The sequence below is a fragment of the Oncorhynchus tshawytscha genome, linkage group LG08 (assembly GCF_018296145.1).
Source record: "Oncorhynchus tshawytscha isolate Ot180627B linkage group LG08, Otsh_v2.0, whole genome shotgun sequence".
Classification (NCBI taxonomy): Eukaryota; Metazoa; Chordata; class Actinopteri; order Salmoniformes; family Salmonidae; genus Oncorhynchus; species Oncorhynchus tshawytscha.
This window is the reverse complement of record NC_056436.1, coordinates 72,610,471-72,638,410: the sequence shown is the minus strand read 5'-3', so window position 1 is coordinate 72,638,410 and position 27,940 is coordinate 72,610,471. Positions and strand designations below refer to the sequence as shown.

At 42.9% G+C, this 27,940-nt stretch overlaps 2 protein-coding genes across 8 annotated transcripts in view; both read left to right on the top strand.

Moving 5' to 3' along the window:
* Window positions 1–8,355, top strand: part of micu3b (mitochondrial calcium uptake family, member 3b) — a 54,496-nt gene extending 46,141 nt beyond the window's left edge. For 5 of the 6 annotated variants that reach the window (XM_024428842.2, XM_024428843.2, XM_024428844.2 and 2 more), the window contains one exon: window positions 6,559–8,355. The gene's annotated coding sequence lies outside the window, so the exon portion shown is untranslated. The remainder of the gene's footprint in view (window positions 1–6,558) is intronic. The other variant, XR_002954352.2, reaches the window with a different exon arrangement.
* Window positions 8,356–8,837: 482 nt separating this feature from the next.
* The window catches only part of zdhhc2 (zinc finger DHHC-type palmitoyltransferase 2), a 27,677-nt gene continuing 8,574 nt past the window's right edge, over window positions 8,838–27,940 (top strand). The window contains exons 1-8 of one of the 2 annotated variants that reach the window (XM_024428846.2): window positions 8,838–9,163; window positions 18,135–18,161; window positions 22,118–22,212; window positions 23,355–23,475; window positions 26,360–26,429; window positions 26,535–26,567; window positions 26,886–27,006; window positions 27,238–27,276. In XM_024428846.2, coding sequence (XP_024284614.2) covers window positions 9,037–9,163; window positions 18,135–18,161; window positions 22,118–22,212; window positions 23,355–23,475; window positions 26,360–26,429; window positions 26,535–26,567; window positions 26,886–27,006; window positions 27,238–27,276 — 633 coding nt within the window. In that variant the 5' untranslated portion in view covers window positions 8,838–9,036. The remainder of the gene's footprint in view (window positions 9,164–18,134; window positions 18,162–22,117; window positions 22,213–23,354; window positions 23,476–26,359; window positions 26,430–26,534; window positions 26,568–26,885; window positions 27,007–27,237; window positions 27,277–27,940) is intronic. The other variant, XM_024428847.2, reaches the window with a different exon arrangement.

Genomic DNA, 27,940 nt, shown 5'->3' with positions numbered 1-27,940 from the left:
GCTTACTATCATAGGCGTTGTTCAGCTTCCTTTGGTCTACTCACTGAAACAGGCATGGAAGACCTGTTACCATTTAAACAAATGTTCCTGTCGAACATGTATCCTACCTTCATTACCTACTTGGGCCCTGCCGCCCACGTTGGCTTGCCTATCTTACAACTCAGAGAGCTTGCAAGCACAGCTTCTGAGGCATCAAAAGCTTGCAATGCTAAGAGCCCTGACCACTCGGTTTTGAAGTTTGACCAGGAGCACTCACTCCAGTCAGAGGGTGCATTATCAGGTATTGGAGCGTTAAGAGATGACGCACAACAACAGTTTCTACCACGAAACTATTGATTCCAATAATCTCCGCGGTCGAAATAACTGTAAAGTACGTCGCCATCAAAACGACTACCGCTACCGCTACAATCGACCTGTTCACTACGTTCCTGCACCCAACCCACACAAAGTGTCAGAGCACAAGGGTAACAAAGGGTTGAAGGATGATCAAAACGTAGACCAATGTTCTCCAGAAGTTCCACTACGTGAAGAACTAAAGCAAGAAACATTTGAGAAAAGGGTAAAAGATAAGTTACAAGGACTAGACGGGGAATTACCGGACACCAGGTCCGCAGGAATTAACACCCATAGCAAGGACGTTAAAATTAAAATCTCTCCCGCTCTCACTCGAGACCCTATCCAGGGCCCTCTTGATCAAGAAACAAGCCACGGGCTTTGTCTATAGACTCTGATACAAAGGTTGCGAAGAAAAAGGTCAAACGCTTCATTAAAGCCAAGCCCACTCAAAATCTGAAAAGTCGATCTGCTTCCACCTTGAACAGAATTGACACATCACGTCATTGCGAACGACCACTCCACTTTGTGGGGAATATGTCCACTAAACACGAATCGAAACGCACATACCTGGAAACAGTACTGGAGGACTGCTTAACTTGTCATAAGCTAATTGATTCAGGTGCGACAATATCACTCATCTCTCAAACATTGTTTGATGATCCAGAAAGGGCTTTGACGCCAACTAAACATTGGTTAAAAGTGGAACGATGCGACACTACACTTCGAGGGGTCCCTCAGACTACCTCGCCTCTCACATTGAGAGTCATGCTGAAACTACACTTCAAGAACGTATCGCTCGTCCACCCTGTGTATGTTACCAGCCTCAAAACTGTACCCCTGCTACTTGGAGCAGACTTGATGCATCGGTTACTCCCATTGATGGATTGGAAAACCAACCAGGTATGGTCACAGGCTACAGTGCCTTCTCCACCGACCACACTGCCTTCCCCTAACGTAGCTGCAACGCAGTCATTCACGAGGGGTATCTGTCAAAAGCACCCCTTGGGAAAAAGACGTTTAGAAACCTCTTGGGGCAGAATCCGATCCAATTATGATATCTCGACACATTCCATCAGCCAATCTGATTGACCATTCTTGTCATGATTTCGAGCTAGCTGTCTCTGTGAATGAGCAACTTCCCTCCTCCTTGCAGTCGTGCAATACGGTAGTTGAGATGAACTTCTCTTGCCCTTCAGACACTTCCGCAAGCACTGCGGCCGTCTCAGCAAGAAAAAAAACATTGATGCGCAGATTATACTCTGCTTCCGATGACACATCTTCCGCTTTGTGGGGGTGTGTGTCAACTGACCCGATGACTCCCACTGGTGAAACACTTTGCGATATCACAGATCGATATCCTCGTCTCAGTTTGCAGGTACTGAAGAGGTTGCCACACGCGGATGCTGTGGTGACTGACAGACCTCGACAGCCACTGAGGGTGTTGAAGCACAAACACCAGGAGATTTGGTTGAAAGGTTACAGCCATTCTCATAATAACGCGGCCACTGACAACTCGTACATAGGGTCCGAACCTTTTGTTTGCGCCTCGGATACCAACACCACGTGCTGGTGGGGTGATCCCAATACACAAAGGGGGGGAATAGTAGCCCAGACCCATGATGAGCCTTATCGAGGCCAGTGGGGGGGGTCGAGACTACGGACAACACCGTACGAGGCCGCCAGAGCATAAATCAAATCTAGTTGTAAACTCCACTTTGAGAACAGTGAGGAGCAGACAGGCCCCTAGACGGGGATTATCTTAGAACACATCTAAGATAGTACTGAGGTGTACCACACTGGTTGTAAAGGAAGTCCAGTGGACTTGTGCACCTCCAAAACAAATGGAAACAATAATCATTCCTTGCCATGTGTAGTAGTCACTACAAGACAACTAGTAAAATGCTCTAATCATGAATTCCTGTAGGATAACATTTCAAAATAAATCGGAAGGACAACTGGACCCCTTGAGTACCAGTACCAATACCACAGTCAGTCCAGCAACACTCAGTAAGAGGATTAGTAACCTCACAAGTTAAATTGCTATTGATAATAGTAACATAAGAGTCACTCAGAGTGCAACACGGGGAAGGGAATCTCCATTGCACTCTTCCAATGGTTACACATGCCACTAATAAAAAGAACCCTCCGTTCAGGAGAAAAGTTATTAGAAGTCATGAACCACAATCACACCACGTACGACTGGTCTAATAATTTGAGTTCTTCCGTCATGAGGTTAGCTCCTCCGTGGATAACATAGCTATGAAGTATACTTCTTCATACCTACCGCCACTACAATAGTGGAAGACAGTGACTGGTAGTAAAACCACTACAGACTCCCTCGACACCAATTATGACTGACCTCCAGGCATTGACCTGAAAATTACCTGACTACGTCAGACTCATTCCGAACAAGTTGTAATCTGCCAGGATACTTGGTTTCCTTCCCCTGACATGTGCATAATTGCACATGCACAACGGAACATCCAATTAGGATTTATGCTAGGATCACTTAAGGGTCCGAGCAAAATACCAGCCTTAGTAAAGTTGAGCATTTATTTTGAGGCCTTTAACTCTACACTACAGCTACTTATCACATAGTTATCAACTTAGGATAGTACCCTAAGCAACACCCCCCGCAAATTAGGAAAGCCCTAGATATGACATTAGACAATGCCATGATAGGGTCATTTTGCCAAGACCATGGACGTAGATAGAATACAGTCCAATTAGATGATTAAGGTGGCATACCTATATTTTGTTTGGTTTATGCTTTCATTCATTTAGTTTCATTTTCTTCGGCACGTAGAAAGTGATAGAGCCATAAACAACTTCCACATACAACCATCAGTTAGTGCCACAAGGCCGCTCATTTGGGAGGAAATGTAATGATATATTTCATGAGTGTGTGTGCATGCGTTGTTAACATCTGCCTAAGTTACTGCCCAGATCTTCCAGTCTGGACGACCAGACGACGGGTCCGGAACGGCGATCCCAATCCGGACATCCGCTGCCCAGCCATGGAGCGGACTTCTTCATTTGCAGACACCCTACCCGGGACGACCACCAGAGGGGGGAATGCAACAGCGATCACCAACTGGACATCTGCTGTTCAGCCATGGAGCGGACTTCATTCGCAGAAACCCTACCCGGGTTGACCACCAGATGGGGACCACAATGATGGTCCAGAACCAGGACAACCCATGGTCATTTTTATGTTGGTTTGCAACATGCAGGTTAAGCGCAAGATTGAACCCAACATGGGGGGGGGACGACTGTCATGACGTTGGCCTGGGGGTAGGTTTATGACAGTCATAAATACCCCTCCCCCTTTTTTCCTCTCTCTCCCCTACTGATGTTACATTTGCAAAACCCTTGGTTAACATAGAGATTCTGGGAACATCAGAAGGTGGGGGGAAATGAACTATATTCTGGTAATCCGACCAATTGAACATATGCGGTGGTACTTAACCTGTAGTGACGCCCAGCCTGTGAACGGGACCGTTATCATCATCTGACACTAATTAGCATAACGCAACGGACATAAATCTTCCTAGAAAATATTCCTATTCATGAAAATCACAAGTGAAATATATTGGAACACAGCTTAGCCGTTTGTTAATCACCCTGTCATCTCAGATTTTCAAAATATGCTTTACAGCCAACACTAGACAAGCATTTGTGTAAGTTTATCATAGCCTAGCATAGCATTATGACTTGCTAGCAGCAGGCAAACTTGTCATGGAAATCAAAAAAGCAATCAAATTAAATTGTTTACCTTTGATGAACTTCGGATGTTTTCACTCACGAGGCTCCCAGGTAGACAGCCAAAGTTCATTTTTTTCCCCAAATATTATTTTTGTAGGCGAAATAGCTCCGTTTGTTCTTCACGTTTGGCTGAGAAATCGCCCGGAAATTGCGGTCACCACAACGCTGAAAAATATTCCAAATTAGCTCCATAATATCGACAGAAACATGGCAAACATTGTTTAGAATCCATCCTCAAGGTGTTTTTCTAATATCTATTCGATAATATATCCGTCGGGACAATTCCTTTTTCTCTAGGACCGATTGGATTAATGGCTACCTCTGCACTTTACGCGATAATCTCTCTCGGAGCCACCATGTGACCACTTACGCAATGTGCCCCCATATGGCTATTCTTCAACAGAAATGCGTAAAACTACGTCACAATGCTGTAGACACCTTGGGGAATACGTAGAAATTCAAAGCCATATAGGGAGTCATTGGAACGCAGCGCTTTCAAAACCTGGGGCACTTCCGGATTGGATTTGTCTCAGGCTTTCGCCTGCAACATCAGTTCTGTTATACTCACAGACAATATCTTTACAGTTTTGGAAACGTTAGAGTGTTTTCTTTCCAAAGCTGTCAATTATATGCATATTCTAGCATCTTTTCCTGACAAAATAACATTTTTTTTTCCAAAAATGAAAATACTGCCCCCTAACACCAAGAGGTAAATGAATATGATTTCAGTTCGGTTGTCATCTGAGACATTCTCATCAATGATAAGATGACATAAACTCTACAGTGGAAAGTCTACACATCATAGTTATCGGATTCACATGGAATTGTTGTTCAATTTAAATGTTTGAATATGAAATTATTTGTGATGGGATGAAATGTGATTTTAGCTTCTAAAATGTGAGATTTGGGTTTTCATAAGATAGGGCTCTGCTCAATCAGTGGCCCGCCCCTGTGAAGGGACATGGGCTATAAAACTTTTCAAACATGCCCTCCTCTCCCTTCCTATATAAAGCCTTGATGACAATTTAACCTCCTATTCCGAGGATGTGAGGACGACGGTCCAATGTCAGAATGATTCAGATAATAACTACAGAACGAAGCCAACATCAGCGTGAGCTTTGGTTGCGAATGGTATTAACTTTGAACTCCTATTCACTACAGAAGTGATATCTCCTAAACGCTGAGTTAGCAACAGCAGATGCAAACGAGGGTTAGGAAGGAACAGACAGAGTATCCCGTCTATCACACAATAACGTTACTACAATGTTTCCAATTGACCACCAGAGACATTCTTCAAAGGACTTTGGACTTCCATCTACCACCAACCTACCAAAGCGCAGCTCAGAGTAAATATTTATTGCATTTTCCTTTTCCAAATGTGCGGTAATTTAGAATGCATAAGATACTGTATTTACGATAGCACAGCTTTGCCCTTTGTTCCTCAGTCTTCCCGCTCTTTCACTCAAACCCAGCCCCTTTTATTTTGTGTAACCAGCTGTCATATCTGCTCCGCCCGCTAGAGCCATTTTCCTTTATGACGTAATTTGTAATCAAGTTGATTAATTATGTGTATGTGTAATTCTGTGTGATTAGTTAGGTATTTAGTAAATAAATAATTAAACCCAATTTTCTATTGCTGATTCAACTTGTTAGCCAGGGTTTGTGCAGATAACCAAGAATTGACAACTTTCAGATGAGACTGAATTAAGGTGACGATTAATATTGACTGCTATTGATGTAAAATATTACTAGGTCTTTAAGAGTTTATTCGGAAGATAACAGCTCGATAAATATTATTTTGTGGTGCCCGACTCTCTAGTTAATTACATTTACATGATTTGCTCAATCAGGTAATATTAATTACGGAGAAATTATTTTATAGAATAGCATGTCATATCACTTAATCCGGCATAGCCAAAGACACGACAATAATCTGCTGTTCTATCGTGCGTGCAATGATGTGCAATGATGTGTAATGATGTTCAATGATGTTTAATGATGTTCAATGACGTTCAGTGATGCTCCATGATGTCCGAGGGGGAAAAGTGTCATTGTTTGAAGTAGCTTCTTTGTTGTTGGAATATCTCAAATGGACGTGACATTTTCACCATTATGGATTCCAGCTTTAAGAAAAATGTTTTTGTATAATTTAAAAGTATGCGTCAAGGTGTCTAATACAATATAGTACTGTGGGCTAAAACTAATGTAGACATCTAGTGTTTATATACTGTACATCATTGTTATGAGATTATGGCCAGGAGTAGTTCCTGAACACCTGATTTGACCAGGAAAAGCTCTGGGCCATCTAGGGATTCTTGAGGTTAGTTTATAATTAACTCAGGAGTACAGTTTCTTTCTCCAGTATTTTTATGTTGCCACTGAACAGGTCGATAGTGTTAGATGCTGTGTGTGCTATGTTCCTCAATGTATTCTCTAATAATTATTTTCCTTTTGCAGATCACCAGCTGAATGTCCTGCACTCTCAGTCTGCACCCCCCTCTACCTGGATAGACTTCCCCTGATCCATGAAGATCATTCAAAACAACAGTGCAGTTCATTTTGCTATCAATGTGAAGATGAGAGAAGGATAGACTAATGTGTCAGTCTCTGCATAGTCGTCTAATAAGTAGAAATTAAATGAAATAGGATTCTCCCCACCTAGGCCTAGTTGGATGCTACTCGAGCTGTTTTCAAGTTGAGATTGATGTGAGAAGGAGGATTTCTCTGACAAAGGATTTCTCTGATGACCCTAAGAGTAAGCCATTTTAAATACCTGAAGTCTTAAGCTTGTTGTTCAGCTTTCAGTCTGAAATCAACAATATGTAGTACTGTGATGTTAAGTTGCATTGATGGTATTTTATTTTTCTACCAGATTGTAATAAAAAAAATGAAATCAGGGGAATGCTATGGATCAGGACTGGTGTAACACCTTCCTGGTCTTCTACAAGTCACACGAGCTGATCGGGTCACTGGAAACTCCAACCTATTGTTGCAACAGATTTATTCACCCAGGGTGAATATATTATTGATTCATCATTCACCATTTTACCGTATTCATTGTTTATTAATTTGTTTGTTTATCACTATAAGTCTTTGAAAAGGAAAAACCCATTTGGTTGTTTTGTGGCTGGCAGGCTGTAGCTCTGACAGTGTGTGTAGTATTGTTTAGTGTGGTTCCCTCCCAGTCCTAAACCTGCTAATCTGCCTCTATGCATTGCTGACATACTTTCTCCAAGCCTGTCTGCAGCCCACTGCACAGATCAGCTTACGCAGGGGAGTACAGCCTCCCTCTTGTGTTCTGTTCACACGGCTGCCTTCTGCAGCTCATTCTCAAATAACTCAGAGCCAGCTAGCTAACACCTTTCAAATTGGGGTTTTATCTCTGGGGTTCATTGTGTAAATAGAGGCAGCTAACTCCGATAATAATTATTATAATCAAGAGTTTACTCTGATGTAATGGAGAAATTCAGTGTGTATATTAACTATACACACTATTCATACTAGGCTTATTCAGACTACTGACAGGGATTCTATACAATGAGGACTTTATGAATTTGTGGTAATTGTTTTTACTAAAGGCAAAATACAATGTTTAAATAACATGAGATTCCTGTTCAGAGGCGTACCTATGTTTATTTCCCAATGGGTTACCCAGAAAAATCTTATTCTACTGTGTACCATCATGACATATATATTTTAAAATGTCAAATATAGTGTATATGCATTTCAGTGATGTTTTCTAGAGACTGTAGTTCTGGTCTGATGTGGTGGATTTCCTGCTTGAATAGAGACTTGGGTCTCTATTAAATCTGTATCACAGAAATTCAGCATTACAGCGTGGTTGGAATTTAAGGCAATGTTCCTGTATTAGCAGAGACTGCATTCATTGTAAACGCTGCAGATGTCGGCTCAATAGGAAATGGCCTTTACGTGTTTAGCATGCTATCTGCAATGCTCCAGCGAAACAGATTGAACATAGCCCTTGCTTTGCTAGTTCCAATGTCTAACAATATTATCTTGTATGTTACATATTAAATCAAATAAATGGATTTGTCTAATTTGCCTACTTCTTTGCATGGTATAACATAATACATTAGTAATGTGAATATCCTACATCTCCTCTTAGTTTACCTCTTTTGAAGGATGTTTGGAAGTCATGTGAATGACAGCTCTTTCTACAGAACTTTGTTTAGATGATCAAATGGATTACACAGGCTGTTACATTGACTTGGTAAATAAAGATGTTAAGAACAATCAATAGCTTTGTGTCATTTTTGTTCTGGATTTCACGCATGCACGCACGCACACAGAACAACCCCTGACCTCAAAGGAAATATTTGGTTGGTGTTTTCACACAAGTCAGCTAATTACCAGCTGACTGTGTCACACATTCCTCAGACATTTGAAACAGAGTGGCTATATATTATTAACAGCATATGCACGGACAGCCCTGTTTTACTTATTGACATAAAAATACAATCAAATAGGCCTATTCTACAAAACACATTTAATGAAGCATAAGGTCTGATAATTGTTTTCTCCATCATATAATGTAGGCCTACTTTCACCAAGGTTAGATCTATGGCAAGACAACATTAAAAACAACTTAAATGGTGATTAACATTCTCTTCTCTGCATCAATGGTCAGAGGGTCAATTGGATCATTCCAAAGAATAAAAATGTATTTGCAGCATCCTACGAACGTCATGGCAACTTGGTGAAAAGGGGTGGTGCTGACTATTTTGCAGCGCAGAGAGGAACGAGAGACGTCGCGCTGCCGCGCTCTGCGAAACGAGGTGGAGGCAGCAGAACAGAAGTGCTACGTCCTGGCTGTCGATCATACGCGATTTACAGGCAGTAATGAAGTGACAGACACAGACAGAAGGAACAGACAGACAAAAACTTAATGTCAAACAAATGGTGTCTAAATAGAATATGGCGCCGTCGGGCTCGCGTAGTATCAAACGGAGCTGTCAGACAGTTTTGTATTGGATTCCAGTTATTTTTATCACCCTCATAGTGGCTTGGTCTTACTACGCGTATGTTGTACAGCTCTGCATAGGTAAGGATAACTCTACTGTCGGCACAGTATGGGTTTTAACGCTTATAGGATGCTGTGGATGCCTTGCAGTGCCCTTATAACCGATGTGACCATGTGTTTTTCCCTGCTCCTGTGCTGCGTCTCATTTCAGCATTCACTCATTTTGGTCCTGTCTGATTTTAGATGCAGAACTATTTGTTTATGCAGGTTCTTGTAGTTGACAGTACCAATTTGTATCATAATTACAAAGACAGTTATTCTGGACATATGTTCATGAATATGTTGGTTTATGGAAGTCTCCCATAAAAACTGTTGAGTCACAGCTATAACTGAAATAGATGACATTAGTTGCACATGTGTGAAACAATATGGGGAGCATATACTGTATGATCATAATAAATGAATGACAGTAGAAATGTAAATATTGGTTGTTTATATATGGGCTGAGTTTTATATTATTCAATAATATTGGCAATGTGTTTGATTATCTCAAAGAATCTCTCATATATGTATAGTCATTTATTATAATCCAAACAACTATACAAAAAACAATCCCTGAGGAAATTGAAGGATGTATATCAACTTGTAGTGTGTCTGTAAAACAAGTTTTGGTCCACTTTTACATTTTTATGACCATGAAAATTCAAACCCCCTCCATTTGAGTTCTTCTCCAGGGCAAAAATCCCTTCACAAGGATGGGTTTAAAGATTGACGGCCTGGACCAGAGCCATATACATATATGTGACTTTACTATCCTGTGCCTGTATGGAGGGATTATATGTACGTACTACTACTTCATACAGCTCTGACAACATTCCTTACATGTGTTCATGTGTCGCATATTCACTACAACACTTTGACGTGATCAGCACTTGATTTACAAGTGTAGTCTAAGGGCCCTGGTCAAAAGTAGTCCCCTATAGGGTGCCATTTCGGACATTTAGTTCCCCCTCCCATAGCTTTCAAGGCTGTTACATTTGGTTAAATTATAGTGTAAAAGAGCATAATATTACACAACATATGAATTGGCCTGAATAGGGATACTGATTCCTGAGGTGAGGAGCTCTGTGTGTGTCAGAATAAACCAGGGCCAACCCACTCCTTGCTCTATTTGGCAGTATGTCAGGTCTCCACCTCCTCTGCAAATGGACTCCGCATTTACCAAGAAGCATCACATGCAAACTAGTCTGGATTCAAAGAGAAGTGGTTGCAAAGTATCATTTTTGAATGTTGCTATGCTTGTACTATCATCAGTCTATTGTCCAATCAATTCCTTTTCTGTCTGACACGCACATTGTGTTTAGTTTAGTCTTTTGGATTTAACAACAACCATGTCAGCTGACTTTGAGCTAATATTCCACAAAGGGTGAATAATGACCTGTTTTAATGTCTTTGGCATTCTGCCCTAATTGTTTTTTCTTCTGTACAAATAGCCCTAAAATACAGTATCTGTAAACAGACCATAAATGTCTCCCTTTTGGTTTTCTTATAAAGCTGTGAGTGTTATTATATGATACAATATCAGTACTTGTTGCATTTACAACTTGTCTAAGTCATATCATCAACTGATTTCAGTCAGAGCATTGGCATATTAGTAGTTAATTTGGAAAATGAATGGAATCATTCCTCTAAAACTGTCTGGCTAGCTAGCTAACATACAGTGCAGATAAACTCTTCAAATGTATTATTTTACACAATATCTTATCACATCACTGGCAAACAATGGTTGACCAACTCCCTTACCAAAATGGTTGACCTTTATCCCATTTTAAGAAGGTTAATTTCCATTCTAGTACTCTAATTCCTAATTCTATGGTCTCAGGTGAGAGTGTTGCTGCCCTAATTCCACACCGCTGCCCTACAGTGTCTCAGGTGAGAGTGTTGCTGTCATCACTTTGAGTTCCCCTCTTAGCCAGCCCAGTCATCAGCCTAGTCAGGCTGACCCTTACAGCCAGCCCAGTCATCATCGCAGTCAGGTTGACCCTCCCAGCCAGCCCAGTCATCAGCCCAGTCAGGTTGACCCTCCCAGCCAGCCCAGGCATCATCCCAGCCAGCTTGACCCTCCCAGCCAGCCCAGTCATCAGCCCAGTCAGGTTGACCCTCCCAGCCAGCCCAGGCATTATCCCAGTCAGGTTGACCCTCCCAGCCAGCCCAGTCATCAGCCCAGTCAGGTTGACCCTCCCAGCCAGCCCAGTCATCAGCCCAGTTTTGACCCTCCCAGCCAGCCCAGTCATCAGCCCAGTCAGGTTGACCCTCCCAGCCAGCCCAGTCATCAGCCCAGTTTTGACCCTCCCAGCCAGCCCAGTCATTATCCCAGTCAGGTTGACCCTCCCAGCCAGCCCAGTCATCAGCCCAGTTTTGACCCTCCCAGCCAGCCCAGTCATTATCCCAGTCAGGTTGACCCTCCCAGCCAGCCCAGTCAGGTTGACCCTCCCTGACTCTAGAGACACACCTCCTGTTTCCTTCCTGCTGTTCTAAACACTATCTAAAACAGGCAAACCTTCCCCGTTTGTCTTAGAACACAATATTATGGCCAGTAACAGAGTCAACCACTTTTTCAAAACCCTTCTCTGCCCCAGAGGTAAGAAAGGCTGAAAATCTCTGACCGGCCCTATAGAGTTATTCCTAACCATGTGCCCTGACCAAGAAACACAGGGGCTCAAGTAAAGTTCTCAGCGGATGTTGTTAAGTAGATTTAATTGATTAATCTGTTATTATCAATGCTTTTAGCGCATACAACTAATATGATAGTTTGATATTTGCATTGACTGTAAAATTACTTTTTTATATATATTTGTAGTTTTCTTCTATCTGCAATGAAACCAGTAAGATATGACTAGAAGTGTTGTTGCCTGCGGCCAGCATGTGGTGTGATGAGGTCTAGAGATAACTGTTGGAGGGTATCGTCAGCTGATCCCTTTGTTAATCCCATTGTCTGACTCGCATGCAATCTCTGTCTGACCCAGATTTCCTTAAAATTATCTTTAATAAATGGCAGCAGGGTCTTTAAAGTTGACAAAATGTTAGTCACATATCAGTGACAGTGGAGGCTCATCAGAGGAGGAAGGGGTGGACCATCCTCCTCAGTGAATTTCATAAAGATAAAAATAGTGAAACATTAAATAAGTTATCCTTTTTTAGATAAAACTATACTAAATATATTCACGTCAACAAATAATTGATTAAAACACACTGTTTTGCAATGAAGGTCTACAGTAGTTTCCGTCCTCCTCTGGGTACATTGACTTCAATATAAAACCTAGGAGGCTCATGGTTCTCACCCCCTTCTATAGACTTACACAATAATTCTGACAACTTCTGGAGGATTTCCTCCAACCTATTAGAGCTCTTGCAGCATTTACTGACATGCTGTCGACCCAATCAAAGTATCAGATAATCAATCTACACTACATGACCAAAAGTATGTGGAAACCTGCTTGTCGAAAATATTGTTCCAAAATCATGGGTATTAATATGGAGTTGGTCCCCCCTTTGCTGCTATAATAGCCTCCACTCTTCTGGGAAGGCTTTCCACTAGATGTTGGAACATTGCTGCGGGGACTTGCTTCCATTCAGACACAAGAGCATTAGTGAGGTTGGGCGATTAGGCCTGGCTCGCAGTTGGCATTCCAATTCATCACAAAGGTGTTCGATGGGGTTGAGGTCAGGGCTCTGTGGAGGCCAGTCAATTTCTTCCACACTGATCTCGACAAACCATTTCTGCATGGACCTCGCTTTGTGTACGGGGGCAGGAAAGGGCCTTCCCTAAACTGTTGCCACAAAGTTGGAAGCACAGAATCATGTAGAATGTCATTGTATACTGTAGCGTTAAGATTCCCCTTTACTAAGGGGGGCCTAGCCCAAACCATGAAAAACAGCCCCAGACCATTATTCCTCCTCTACCAAACTTTACAGTTGGCACTATGCATTCGGGCAGGTGGTGTTCTCCTGGCATCCGCCAAATACAGAATCCTCCGTTGGACAGCCAGATTCATCACTCCAGAGAATGCGTTTCCACTGCTCCAGAGTCCAATGGCAGTGAGCTTTACACCACTCCAGCCGACACTTGGCAATGCACATGGTGATCAATTCTTGTTCTGACGTTGCTTCCAGAGGCAGTTTGGAACTCGATAGTGAGTGTTCCAATTGAGGACAGACGATTTTTAAGCGATACGCGCTTCAGCACTCGGTGGTCCTGTCCTGTGAGATTTCGTGACCTACCACTTCGCAGCTGAGCCGTTGTTGCTCCTAGGCATTTCCATTTCAGAATAACAGCACTTACAGTTGACCAGGGCAGCTCTAGCAGGGCAGAAATTTAACGAACTGACTTGTTTGGAAGGTGGCATCCTATGATGGTGCCATGTTGAAAGTCACTGAGCTCTTCACCATTCTATTGCTAATGTTTGTCTAAGGAGTTTGTATGGCTGTGTACTCAATTGTATACACCTCCCAGCAACGGGTGTGGCTGAAATAGCCAAATCCACTCATTTGAAGTGGTGTCCACATACTTTTGTATATATAGTGTAGTACTGATAGCATAATCTACAGCTAGCTAGCACTACAGTGCATAAAATGTGGTGAGTAGTTGACTCAAAGAGAGAGAGAAAGACAATAGTTTAATAGTTTTGAACAACTTAATTTATTCCTAAATTAAGGAGAAGCAAAAGAGAGAGAGAGAGACAGATTGAGATTTGGTTCTATTTTTTTTATTTTTACTTTCACTTAGCTAGTGAATGTAGCGAGCTAGTTTAACCTACTCAAACACCTGACTCAAACAGAGAGGGATGCTATGTTAGCTAGCTATGGCTATCCAGCACTGGATGGATGAGAGACAGCTAGTTCACCTGTGAAGTCCTTGTGTCGCAGACCTGGGCTCTGTTGCAATAGCAGGACGCACGCACGTAACGCACAGAGCCAGCTTCAGTTGCTCAGATTACCTTTCCTCGGCTCTGACTGTATGTTGTGCAGACTGCAGTGTGCTCTGAGCCTGTGTGCTTTTGGGCACTGGCCAGCCAGCCTAGTAGACTACCATTTTTACTAGCCCGGGTCAAAAATCTGTGCCATGCGATATTTGAAAAGACAACATTTCTCTAGGCGGCAGGCTAGTTTGGTACGTTTTCTACTAGCCCAGTTGAACAGTACTAGCCTCAGGCTAGCTAGCTAGCTTAATATCCATCCCTGGGTGTGCTCCTTCAAGGGCTTTTTGAAACTGGAAGGAACAAGGATGATGAGCTCTTGGGGAACTATGTGTTGGGTATTTTTTGTATTAGTTATGTGTAGGATGCTGTGTCTCAATTAGGGAGCTGGTCCTGTCTTTTAGGGGCTGTTCATATTGTTTTTTAGGTGTGTGTTAATGCTGTTGATGTGTATTAGGTGTGTGTTAATGCTGTTGATGTGTATTAGGTGTGTGTTAATGCTGTTGATGTGTATTAGGTGTGTGTTAATGCTGTTGATGTGTATTAGGTGTGCACTGGTGCTGTTGGTGTGTATTAAGCGGGGGTTGGAACCTACATTATTTTAGTTCTAAACAGAACCTTTTTTTTGTTGTTGTTACTTTCCACTCCACCAATCATGCAGTGCGGATAGCAATGAAGATTGAGCTAATTGCTATGAAGTGGGCAAGCTATTATTCAGTGAGTTGTTTACATGTGTGATGGAAAGACACGTGCGAGATGCAACTGACATTTTGCGGGTGGGGAGAGAATGAGAAAGCAGGTCCGGCTCCAGGATGACATACCTGAGGTGACATTTTAAATCCATGGGTGGGCACAACTAGTATTGCTTTAGAGCCCTAATAAAATAAGTTAGATTGGTCCTACTGCTGTTGAAATGTACAAAAATGTATTTGAAATGTAGCCTTACACATCAACAACCATTGTTTTGTATAATGGCACAAGAAAGATATGCGCCCCATTATGACATACAAGTGTATACAAAATGCAGCCGTAGCTGCCTATGGACATACACAAAATACAAAATGCAGCCATAGGCCTAGACATAATACAAAATGCAGCTGTTGCAGCCGTAGACCTACACAAAATACAAAATGCAGCCGAAGCTGCCGTAGGCCTACACATAAAGCCATAGCTGCCGAAGGCCTAGACATACAGCCGTAGCTGCCGTAGGCCTACACATAATACAAAATGCAGCCGTAGCTGCCGTAGGCCTACACATCATTTGCGCCTACCAACAGGATGAGCACCGCAAGGGTATCAAAGATTCTTACAGGCTTCGCTTAAACTTTTCTGTTGAATTTGTGACTCTACGCAATGAGCGTAACCTACAGTCAGGCAAGATGCCACTTCTCCAGGTGCACAATATTTTCTGTGGGAGAGTTTCAGAAAATAGGGCTGTGAGACACAGGCTTAATCGTAGACACATGGAATGTAGGGTGAATACGGAGAGTACAGGGTAACAAAAGACGAACAGCAGTGGAACTAAGGACTCTAGAGATTGGGAAAGGGCCAATGAAATGGGTGGAAAGTTTGCGGGACTTCACCCGAAGGGGCAGGTCCCGTGTGGATAGCCGTACCCTCTGCCCAATGCATTAGCGAGGAGCTGGAGTCTGGCGGCGATCCACATGTCGACTATACCTGGAGTTGGTCTTGAGATGCGCCGCCCGGTCTCTTTTCCAGGTACGCCGACAGTGGCGGAAGAACATCTGGGCCGAGGGTATGTTGACTTCCTGCTCTTGTTCTGGGAAAAGCGGAGGTTGATATCCGATGGAGCACTCGTAAGGGGAGAGTCCCGTGACCAAACAGGGAAGAGTGTTCCCGGGCATACTCCACGCAAACCAGTTGTCGGCTCCAGGTAGTGGGGTTGGTCGAGACGAGGCATCTTAAGGTTGTTTCCAGGTCTTTGTTTGCCCACTCCGACTGGCCGTTGGATTGGGGATGGAATCCGGAGGACAGGCTGGCCAATGACCCAATAAGGGTGCAGAACGCCTTCCAGAACTGAGACGAGAACTGAGGAATCCAGTCGGAGACCATGTCCACCGGGAGTCCGTGGATCCTGAAGACGTGCTGCACCATTAGCTGGGCCATCTCTTTGGCAGAGGGTAGTTTGGGGAGAGGGATGAAATGGGCGGCCTTGGAAAACCAATCCACTACCGTCAGAATGATGGTGTTGCCATCAGACGGAGGGAGCCCAGTGACAAAGTCCAGGGAGATATGGGACCAGGGACGATGAGGGACAGGTAGTGGCTGAAGGAGGCCCGAAGGGGCTTGCCGTGGAGTCTTATTCTGAGCACAAACGGTGCATGCGGCAACGAAGGCAGATGCGTCAGGAACCATTGTGGGCCACCAGAAACGTTGTCGGGGGAAGGCCAGGATCATCCGGAACCCGCCTGGAGGAATGAGCCCATTCCAGGACCCGGGACCGGACTGATTTAGGGATGAAGAACAGGTTAGCCGGGCCACCTCCAGGGGCATGCTGGGAACGTTGTGCCTTCCAGACCAAGGTCTCAATACCCCAGCCCACAGCAGCCGCAAGGCATGAGGTAGGGAGGATGGTCTCCGAGTCAGAGGATGTGGCAGCGGGACTGTACAGGTGAGAGAGGGCATCAGGTTTAACATTCTTGGACCCTGGGCGATGGGAAATGGTGAAGTTCAACCTGGTGAATAACAGAGCCCACCGGGCCTGCCTGGAGTTAAGGCTCCTGGCTGTGCGGAGATATTCCAAATTCTTGTGGTCGGTCCAAACCAAAAACGGATGTTCTGCTCCCTCCAGCCAGTCTCCACTCCTCCAGTGCCATCTTGACCGCCAGGAGTTCTCGGTTACCCACATCATAGTTTCTTTCTGCAGAGTTGAGATGATGGGACAGGAAGGAACAGGGATGGAGCTTTTGGTCCTGGACAGATCGCTGGGACAGGATAGCCCCCACTTCAACGTCAGAAGCATCGACCTCAACCACAAACTGACGGGACGGGTCCGGATGGATGAGGATGGGGGCTGTAGTGAACCGACACTTCAGGTCCACAAAGGATCTATCAACCGCTGGGGACCATGTGAACTGTAATTTCTGAATCCAGCTTTTAAGGTCATTAGGCTACTAGACCATGCTTCAGAGGGGGGAGGGGCAGGTTGCCTAAACATGCACACACGCTGACAAGATTTTCAGCTTGCAGGCAGACACTGGAAGAAGTTTCTGATTGACAGAGGGAGAGCTTTGCATAGGTGTTTTTTTGTTTTGCGGGACTGGAAAAAATTGCCCGGGAACGTAAAATTATGTTGATAACCAGTTCCCATGCTTTGAAAATAAAGGCTCTGTTCTGGAACAGTATAGATCACTTTCGTTCCCAGTTCTGATTCTATTCCTTTAAATATTTATTAATTTTCCGGTTTTTGGTTCTGTTCCCTGAACCGGTTCCAACCCCTGGTATTAGTTGTGTCTTGGTGCTATTCATGTGTATAGGTGTGTTAGTAGGTGTGTGTAGTAGGGTGCTACTCATGTATATTAGCTGAGCTGAATCAGTGTGTTGAGGACTGGGGTGCTGATCCTGTCATGTGGTCAGCTGCTTTGTCTCAGGCCTGCCTTGCCGCAGGTGGAGCAGCCGCCAGTCAGCATTCACGCCAGACTGCACCAGGCACGATGCTACTGTTGTTGCCACTGCTTTTGTGTTAATGCACAGCAATGCTTTACTATATCAAAAGGTAAAAGAAGTAGAGTAATTTATGATTGGATCAGGTCGTGATTATGTTTCTGTAAGTTGTGGGAGTTTGATGTGTCAGATGGCACTTATATTCAGTGCACTTGCTGGATGTCTGCATCATCCTCAGTTTATTTATCGTTATTAAACGGTAATTTGTGTGCCAAGGATATTGATGCCAAGTACACCAAGGAGAAAATAATCCTTTGTTTTCAGCACAATCTACACATTATGATGACACATTATACTGAAGAATATTCAAAGCATTTCCATTTCTTTATTTGTCCATAATACAGCAAACAACACAGAGACATGACTGCACATTTCTCATCTTCTCTTTTCAGAATCGATCGACAACATTGGACAGAAGAGTAAGTCCCTGACCCATATATATTCTTCTACAGTATAATGAACATTAATACCTGCCAGTAGCAGTATGATAGGGGAGAGTGGGGCAAGTTGAGACAAAGGGGTAAGTTGAGCCACCTTTATTTCTAGGAAACCATACACAAAATTAATAATTTGACCAAATATTTAAGAAGAGGTCCTCATTGCATGCAGTCTGTGAAGGAAGAAACCACATGGAAAAAGTGGTAAGCAAGTTAGGTCCAAAAAACAGATTTTCACCACGTCAAATGAATTTATTGGGTTAGAAGTTTCATGATGCTTGTATCTAAACCAATATAGATAATTTAAAGATTGTTCTTTATATCAGTTGGGGTCTCTATAAGCTTCAATATGAGGTCATAAACCTAGTATGAACGTGCATCCCTATATTTTGTGGGCTAATATAGTCCAAATGTTTGCCTTGGGGTAGGTTGAGCAAATGACCATGGGGTAAGTTGAGCCAATGGTAAAGACAATGGCAAGTTGAGCAAATTTAAGTGTTTTCTTCCCAGGCATAATGCAAGGCATTATCGCTGGGATATGAGGTAACAACAGGGCCTGGCCTATGTTAAAAGTGTGTTAGGTGTTAAGCCTGTGTTAAAAGATGCTTAAAATGATTAAAACACAAAAATATAAAATTAAATGTTATTTGCCACATACGCCGAATTCCGCGAAATGCTTACTTTACAAGCACTTAACCAACAATGCAGTTTAAAGAGAAATAAGATTGAAGGAAATATTTACTAATTAAACTAAATAAATAAAAAATAAAAAAAAATAATAATAAAGTAACACAATAAAATAACAATAACGAGGCTATATACAGGGTACAGAGTCTATATACTGGTACAGAGTCAATGTGGAGGCTATATACAGGGTGTTCCGGTACCAAGTCAATGTGGAGGCTATATACAGGGTGCACCGGTACCAAGTCAATGTGGAGGCTATATACAGGGGGTACCAGTACAGAGTCAATGTGGAGGCTATATACAGGGGGTACTGGTACAGAGTCAATGTGGAGGCTATATACAGGGGGTACTGGTACAGAGTCAATGTGGAGGCTATATACAGGAGGTACCGGTACCAAGTCAATGTGGAGGCTATATACAGGGGTACCAGTACAGAGTCAATGTGGAGGCTATATACAGGGGTACCTGTACCAAGTCAATGTGGAGGCTATATACAGGGGGTACCGGTACCAAGTCAATGTGGAGGCTATATACAGGGGGTACCGGTACCAAGTCAATGTGGAGGCTATATACAGGGGTACCGGTACAGAGTCAATGTGGAGGCTATATACAGGGGGTACCGGTACCAAGTCAATGTGGAGGCTATATACAGGGGGTACCAAGTTAATGTGCGGGGGTACAGGTTAGTCGATGGTAATTGAGGTATGTACATGTAGGCTGGGGTAAAGTGACTATGCATAGATAATTAACACCGAGTAGCAGCAGTGTAAAAAATAAATAAATGGAGGGGGGTCAATGCAAATAGTCCGGGTAGCCAATTGATTAACTGTTCAGCAGTCTTGGGGGTAGAAGCTGTTAAGGAGCCTTTTGGACCTAGACTTGGTGCTCCGGTCACGCTTGCTGTGCGGTAGCAGAGAGAACAGTCTATGACCAGGGTGGCTGAAGCTTGGCCCCAGTGATGTACAGGGTTTGATGCTAACCAGTTTCCATACCAGGTGGTGATGCAACCACTCGATGGTGCAACTGTATAATGTTTTGATGATCTGAGGACCCATGCCAAATCTTTTCAGTCTCCTGAGGAGGAATAGGCATTGTCGTGCCCTCTTCACGACTGTTTTGGTGTGTTTGGACCATGATAGTTTGTTGGTGATGTGGACACAAAAGAACTCTGCTCCACTACAGCCCTGTCGATGTGAATGGGGGCGATTGTGTTTGTGTTGAATTGTGTTTGGGAAATAAAAATAGATATGGTTTTAAAAAGGTAGTGGTAATATTTAATTCAGGACAGAAATGTGTAGGCAGCTTAACTTACACTGTCTCGCGGGTCAACTTACCCCATACCCAGAGTAAGTTGTCCCAAGAGACCACTTTTTTTGGACAAGCTATGTTTTCAAAACTGTAATGTTTACATGAATTCTGATTATTTCAAGGGATACGCAACATCCTGAAATATATGTAGATATCTTTGTTAGAAATACTATATTTCCCTTGACAGAGTGATGCTGAATGTAAAAATGTCTCAACTTACCCCACTCTCCCCTATGATGAACACATACCTGACAGTAGTAGTGTGATATGATGAACACTGATACCATGCCAGATGAATAACCCAGAGTTTGAGGCTTATCTATGGGCAGTCATGAGCCAACGGTATCCATTAGTAAGACTTCCATGATATTAGTACCATTGTGGGGAGAGGAAGTAGGTCTCTTAAAGGGTTTGTCAAAGAACTCATAAATGTCTGTTTCCTCTGTCAGGCCTGAATCAGTTATCTACACAGTCAGAGTCAGGAGAGGCAAGACACCCAGGATGTTGCATGATGGGTCTGGGAGTACGCAGTTAGAAACAGTTTAATATATTTTTTTAATTGAACCTTTATTTAACCAGGTAGGCTAGTTGAGAACAAGTTCTCATTTGCAACTGCGACCTGGCCAAGATAAAGCAAAGCAGTGTGACACAGACAACAACACAGAGTTACATATGGAGTAAACAAACAAGCCAATTACACAAACAAGTCAATTGCACAGTAGAGAAAGGAAAGTCTATATACATTGTGTGCAAAAGGCATGAGGAGGTAGGCAATAAATAGGCCATAGGAGCGAATAATTACAATTTAACAGATTAACACTGGAGTGATAAATGAGCAGATGATGATGTGCAAGTAGAGATACTGGTGTGCAAAATAGCAGAAAAGTAAATAAAATAAAAACAGTATGGGGATGAGGTAGGTAGATTGGGTGGGCTATTTACAGATGGACTATGTACAGCTGCAGTGATCGGTTAGCTGCTCAGATAGTTGATGTTTAAAGTTGGCGAGGGAAATAAAAGTCTCCAACTTCAGCGATTTTTGCAATTCGTTCCAGTCACTGGCAGCAGAGAACTGGAAGGAAAGGCAGCCAAATTAGGTGTTGGCTTTGGGGATGATCAGTGAGATATACCTGCTGGAACGTGTGCTACGGGTGGATGTTGTTATTGTGACCAGTGAACTGAGATAAGGCGGAGCTTTACCTAGCATAGACTAATAGATGATCTGGAACTAGTGGGTCTGGCGACGAATATGTAGCAAGGGCCGGCCGACTAGAGCATACAGGTCGCAGTGGTGGTTGGCATAAGTTGATTTGGTAACAAAACGGCACTGTGATAGACTGCATCCAGTTTGCTGAGTAGAGTGTTGGAAGCTATTTTGTAGATGACATCGCCGAAGTCGAGGATCGGTAGGATAGTCAGTTTTACTAGGGTAAGCTTGGCGGCATGAGTGAAGGAGGCTTTGTTGCGAAATAGAAAGCCGATTCTAGATTTGATTTTGGATTGGAGATATTTAATATGAGTCTGGAAGGAGAGTTTACAGTCTAGCCAGACACCTAGGTATTTATACACACATATTATCTATGCATAGTCCACATAATATGATTTTCTGCAAGTCCCTTATCTACACAGGCTGGGACCCAATAGAGACATTCACTGTAGCTAGTCTAATCATCGCTACAAGTTTCATCATAGCAGAATAAAAAAATCATAGCTCTGCCAGAGCCTTATCTAAGGGCTGTTAGTCAGGAGGGCTCAGGCTGTCCCAAAGCCTTCACGTTCTCCTTTGGTGGTTCTTAAGACAAATGTGCTCTGTTCAATGTCAAATGTGCTCTGTCCAACTATTGACTTTAAGTTCATGGTAAACAGGGAATCTTTCAGAGATCTAGCCTCTAGCAGACAGATTACTTGGCTGCACAGTGAGCTGTATGTCTTTCTATTTCCAGTTGTTTATCTGCTGGCCTATCATGTTGTCTTCATCTTGTTTACCTGGACCTACTGGCAGACCATCTTCACCAAGCCCATGAACCCCCTGAAAGAGGTGAGTGTGTGTGTGTGTATTTGATCAAATAGGCTAGTCTGGATGAGGTACAGTGAGAGGTACAAAACTAGGCTCGTCTGGATGATGAGGTACAGAACTAGGCTAGTCTGGATGATGAGGTACAGGGAGAGGTACAGAACTAAGCTAGTCTGGATGATGAGGTACAGAACTAGGCTAGTCTGGATGATGAGGTACAGGGAGAGGTACAGAACTAGGCTAGTCTGGATGATGAGATACAGGGAGAGGTACAGAACTAGGCTCCAGTCTCTCCTGCTATTTAAAATTATATTGAGAGTGATATTTACAGTGATATTCCATTCTTCTCCGACTGCCTGAAGGAGCACTCTATTATCTCTGCTCCTGACCACTCAGATTCAGCGCTTGTTGTTGTTGAATCCATGCGTTTTAGACGACACTCAAAAATTCTCCTTCCAGTACTGATTGCTCTGGTTCATTCAAGGGGCGATAGCTTAACATTCAGGTCACTCAATAACAATGTTTTCCTTCATACTGTAAGGTGTATTTGTTAGATGATTCAGTGGGTGGTGATATCTGTGACACCGGGCACATGGTGTTTGTTATTGTTGAAGTTATTAGTCCTCAGCCTTCAATCATAAAACGCCTGAGTGCCTCAATGTAATAATGTAGCAGCGCTGCTGTGGCTCTGCAAACAATCTAGCTGCTCAGAAGGAAAGGGCAAAGATAGAAGTGCACATGACTTAGCTGGATCAGCCTTGTGACACACAACAGTACTGTACTGCAGTCCTCCAGCACTCAGAGCTACACAGCATTTACAGTAGCTCACAGCATTATAATAAGACCTCTAATGGGAAGTGCATCTCATTAGTAATGGCTGTAGGCCTGCAATATTCTAGAGGTTTAGGATTGTAATTTGAGCCAGTTTGCTGCAGTAGGAAAAAAATCCTGCAGCAACAGAAAATGTGAATTAATAAGTTGATTATAATGAATGGACATTTTTGTAGGGGAAAATCAAGTGTGGAAGTTTCAAATTTCAGAAGACTTTTTAAACCTCATATGTACCAGGGCTTTTTAAACCCCCTACAACAGGGTGATCAAATTAAGATCCTACATCTGTTGAGGCACAGGATGTTTCTTATTCTGTTCCTCCATCCTCTCTGTAGTTCCACCTGTCCTACTCAGACAAGGAGCTGTTGGAGCGTGAGGACCGTGGAGAGTCTCAGCAGGAGATTCTTAGAAGGATAGCCAAGGATTTACCCATCTACACCCGCACCATGTCTGGAGGTACTCTACAGAATACAAGCTAAAACAAAAAGTCTGCCCTGTGGGCTGACATTTACCAACCCAATAAACCAAAAGTGGTTGCACCATATACTCTAATAACACAAAAACTGTCCAGTTGTTTTGATGATTATACATTGACTCAAGAGTGAAAGTATAATTAATTTCTCCCTGGTGCGGGACCTGCACCAACGTTTTTTATAGGCCCAATTACATATATAATCCCTATTAATTCAATAGGATCTCTCTGGACCTAGTCAAAGATGTGTCATTTAACTTTTAAAATGTATAACCTTTTATTGTGGCATAAACACAACCAGTCATGATGTTTTTATCTGATTGTCGAACAATCACGTCAAAGGGCTCCTTTACTAGGCTACCCGCACATGTTCATCCACTCACAACATATTTCCAGCCTCATAACAGTGGTGAATGGAAAGAGGCATCTGTTACACTAAACACCACAAAGTTGTCATTAGGCCAGAATTGATGCATCCATTGCTGTCTGCGTGGGCCTCGTTGTCGGCCGCTCATCTCTGCCTTGGCAAAATTTTGGTGTTCTCGTCTAACCACATCGCATTTTGGAGTGTAGGCTATACCACCCATTTTCAAATCTATTTGCTTATTTGTCATGCCTCTGTCATGAGGTAATGATAAAAAGGGATGTAATAGCCTACAGTTTTCTTGACATTTTGTTTTAGTTATTGTGATAGGCCCATGTTTTACTGGTACGGCATACCTCCACTATTTATCTTTCCGGTATGCCGTACCGGACCGCCTTATTTTCTCCCCTTGTTTGTAAATAACATTCGCCTGATGTTGCAAGAATGTCCCCAGAATAGACAGTGCCTTCGGAAAGTATTCAGACCCTTTGACCTTTACCACATTTTGTTAGGTCACAGCTTTATTCGAAAATTGATTAAATAGTTTTTCCCCCCCTCATCCATCTACACACAATACCCCATAATGACAAAGCATTTGACATTTTTGCTCATTTATAAATAGAACCCCCCATAAATACTACATTTACATAAATATTCAGACCCATAACTCAGTACTTTGTTGAAGCACCTTTGGCAGCGATTACAGCCTTGAGTCTTCTTGGGTACGACGTTACAAGCTTGGCACACCTGTATTTGGAGAGTTTCTCCCATTCTTCTCTGTAGATTCTTTCAAGGTCTGTCATGTTGGATGGGGAGCGTTGCTGCACATCTATTTTCAGGTCTCTCCTGAGATGTTCGATCGGGTTCAAGTCCGGGGTCTGGCTGGGCCACTCAAAGACATTCAGAGACTCGGCCCGAAGCTACTCCTGCGTTGTCTTTGCTGTGTGCTTAGGGTCGTTGTCCTGTTGGAAGGTGAAACTTTGCCTCTGTCTGAGGTCCTGAGCGCTCTGGAGCAGGTTTTCATTAAGGATCTCTCTGTGCATTGCTCTGTTCAACTTTGCCTCGATCCTGACTAGTCTCCCAGTCCCTGCCACTGAAAAACATCCCCACAGCATGATGCTGCCACCACCATGCTTCACCGTAGGGAAGTTTGGTACCAGGTTTCCTCTAGACGTGTCGCTTGGCATTCAGGCCGAAGAGTTCAATCTTGGTTTCAACAGACCAGAGAGTCTTGTTTCTCATGGTCTGAGAGTCTTTAGGTGTCTTTTGGCTGTCATGTGCCTTTTACTGAGGAGTGGCTTCCGTCTGGCCTCTCTACCATAAAGGCCTGATTGGTGGAGTGCTGCAGATATGGTTTTCCTTCTGGAAGGTTCTCCCGTCTCCACAGAGGAACTCTGGAGCTCTGTCAGAGTAACCATCGGGTTCTTGGCCTCCCCGACCAAGGCCCTTCTCCTCCGATTGCTCAGTTTGGTCCAGGCGGCCAGCTCTAGGAATCAAATCAAATCAAATCAAATCAAATTTATTTATATAGCCCTTCGTACATCAGCTGATATCTCAAAGTGCTGTACAGAAACCCAGCCTAAAACCCCAAACAGCAAGCAATGCAGGTGTAGAAGCACGGTGGCTAGGAAAAACTCCCTAGAAAGGCCAAAACCTAGGAAGAAACCTAGAGAGGAACCAGGCTATGTGGGGTGGCCAGTCCTCTTCTGGCTGTGCCGGGTGGAGATTATAACAGAACATGGCCAAGATGTTCAAATGTTCATAAATGACCAGCATGGTCGAATAATAATAAGGCAGAACAGTTGAAACTGGAGCAGAGTCTTGGTGGTTCCAAACTTCTTCCATTTAAGAATGATGGAGGCCACTGTGTTCTTGGGGACCTTCAATGCCGCAGACATTTTTTGGTACCCTTCCCCAGACCTTTGCCTCCACACAATCCTGTCTCGAGGCTCTACAGACAATTGCTTCAACCTCATGGCTTGGTTTTTGCTCTGACATGCACTGTCAACTGTGGGACCTAATATAGACAGGTGTGTGCCTTTCCAAATCATGTCTGTCATTGTAAAATAAGAATTTGTTCTTAACTGACTTGCCTAGTTAAATAAAGGTTCAATAAAAGTGGGGTAGATAGGCTGACGATTCATTTGTTATTGGTCAGTGGGGTAGATAGGCTGACGATTCATTTGTTATTGGTCAGTGGGGTAGATAGGCTGACGATTCATTTGTTATTGGTCAGTGGGGTAGATAGGTCAGTGGGGTAGATAGGCTGACGATTCATTTGTTATTGGTCAGTGGGGTAGATAGGCTGACGATTCATTTGTTATTGGTCAGTGAGGTAGATAGGCTGACGATTCATTTGTTATTGGTCAGTGAGGTAGATAGGCTGACGATTCATTTGTTATTGGTCAGTGGGGTAGATAGGCTGACGATTCATTTGTTATTGGTCAGTGGGGTAGATATTGTGGTGATGGTGTCTGACTGACGCTGTCTCTCTTATTCCTCAGCTATTCGTTTCTGTGATCGCTGCCAGCTGGTCAAGCCTGATCGATGTCACCATTGTTCAGTCTGTGATAAGTATGACTCTGCTCATGGCCCTATGCACTGTTCATAAGAACCCTGCTGAAACTGTGTTGGGGAAAATTGTAGCTGTTACTGAGTTTCCTTACTGTTGTTTTACAGATGCATCCTAAAGATGGATCACCATTGCCCCTGGTCTGTATTGCTACTGTACCATTTCATACTTAATCAAAGTGATATTTGATTAATTATTCAAAGGAAATGGAACAATATTTTCCATTAGGTCACTGTATGATTTGTAAGAGTTTTTAAATCTCGTTTGGTACATTGATCACTTTTTTCGTTGTCGTCAAAGGCTTAACTGATGTCTACGATGTAGATGATATTTCAGCCTTGTCCGTTTCTGTTTGGGGGCCATTTTTACCATCTGTATGTTGCTGTCAAACGGTAGGGTTTTCCCATATGGTGTGATATTGACTTGGAGCATTGCCTTCTTGTTTTGGAATGTGACAGGGTGAATAACTGTGTGGGCTTCTCCAACTATAAGTTTTTCATGCTGTTCCTGGCATACTCCTTATTATATTGCATTTTCATCACTGCTACAGATCTACAGTACTTCATTAAATTCTGGACCGTGAGTAAAATATTTTCATGGTGAATTTTTGAATAATTGACATTCTGTACAATCTAAACCAGTGGAATGATTGAATTTCTAATGTCTGTTATATCTATATATCTCTATATCCATGCTCATTAGAGAATTATTTTTAATGACTAAATAATACAGTATGAAAGATGATGCTTGGTGTATAACTGAAAATAACTGTTTCATGTTCTGATCTTGGTATTCTGATTTCTCTGCAAGGCTGAAGGTAGAACACACGACCGTCTGTTAGAATACCTGGTATGAGCCAATCAGCGGCATTGGATTTGAGGACGATGATCACTGATTGGTTAAGCTCCCCCTAGACTAGTTTCGTAGTGAACTATGCTAACACCCAACTAGCTGGCAGACTTTACTTTATGCCTTTACGTTATGCCTAATGCACACATACAGGTACTGTGTCGTGTCTTTGGCTATGCCGGATTAAGTGATATGACATACTATTCTATAAAATAATTTATCCGTAATTAATATTACCTGATTGAGCTAATCATGTAAATGTAATTGACTAGAGGGTCGGGCACCACAAAATAATATTTATAGAGCTGTTATCTTCCGAATAAACTCTTAAAGACCTAGTAATATTTTACATCAATAGCAGTCAAAATTAATCGTCATCTTAATTCAGTCTCATCTGAAAGTTGTAAATTCTTGGTTATCTGCACGAACCCTGGCTCACAAGTTGAATCAGCAATACAAAATTGGGTTTAATTATTTATTTACTAAATACCTAACTAATCACACAGAATTACATATACACATAATTAAATCATAACTTGATTACAAATTACATCATAAAGGAACACGTCCCTTGCGGGCGGAACAGATATGACAGCTTGTTTCACAAAAGAAAATGGTCTGAGTTTGAGTGAAAGAGCGGGAAGACTGAGCAACAAAGGGAAGA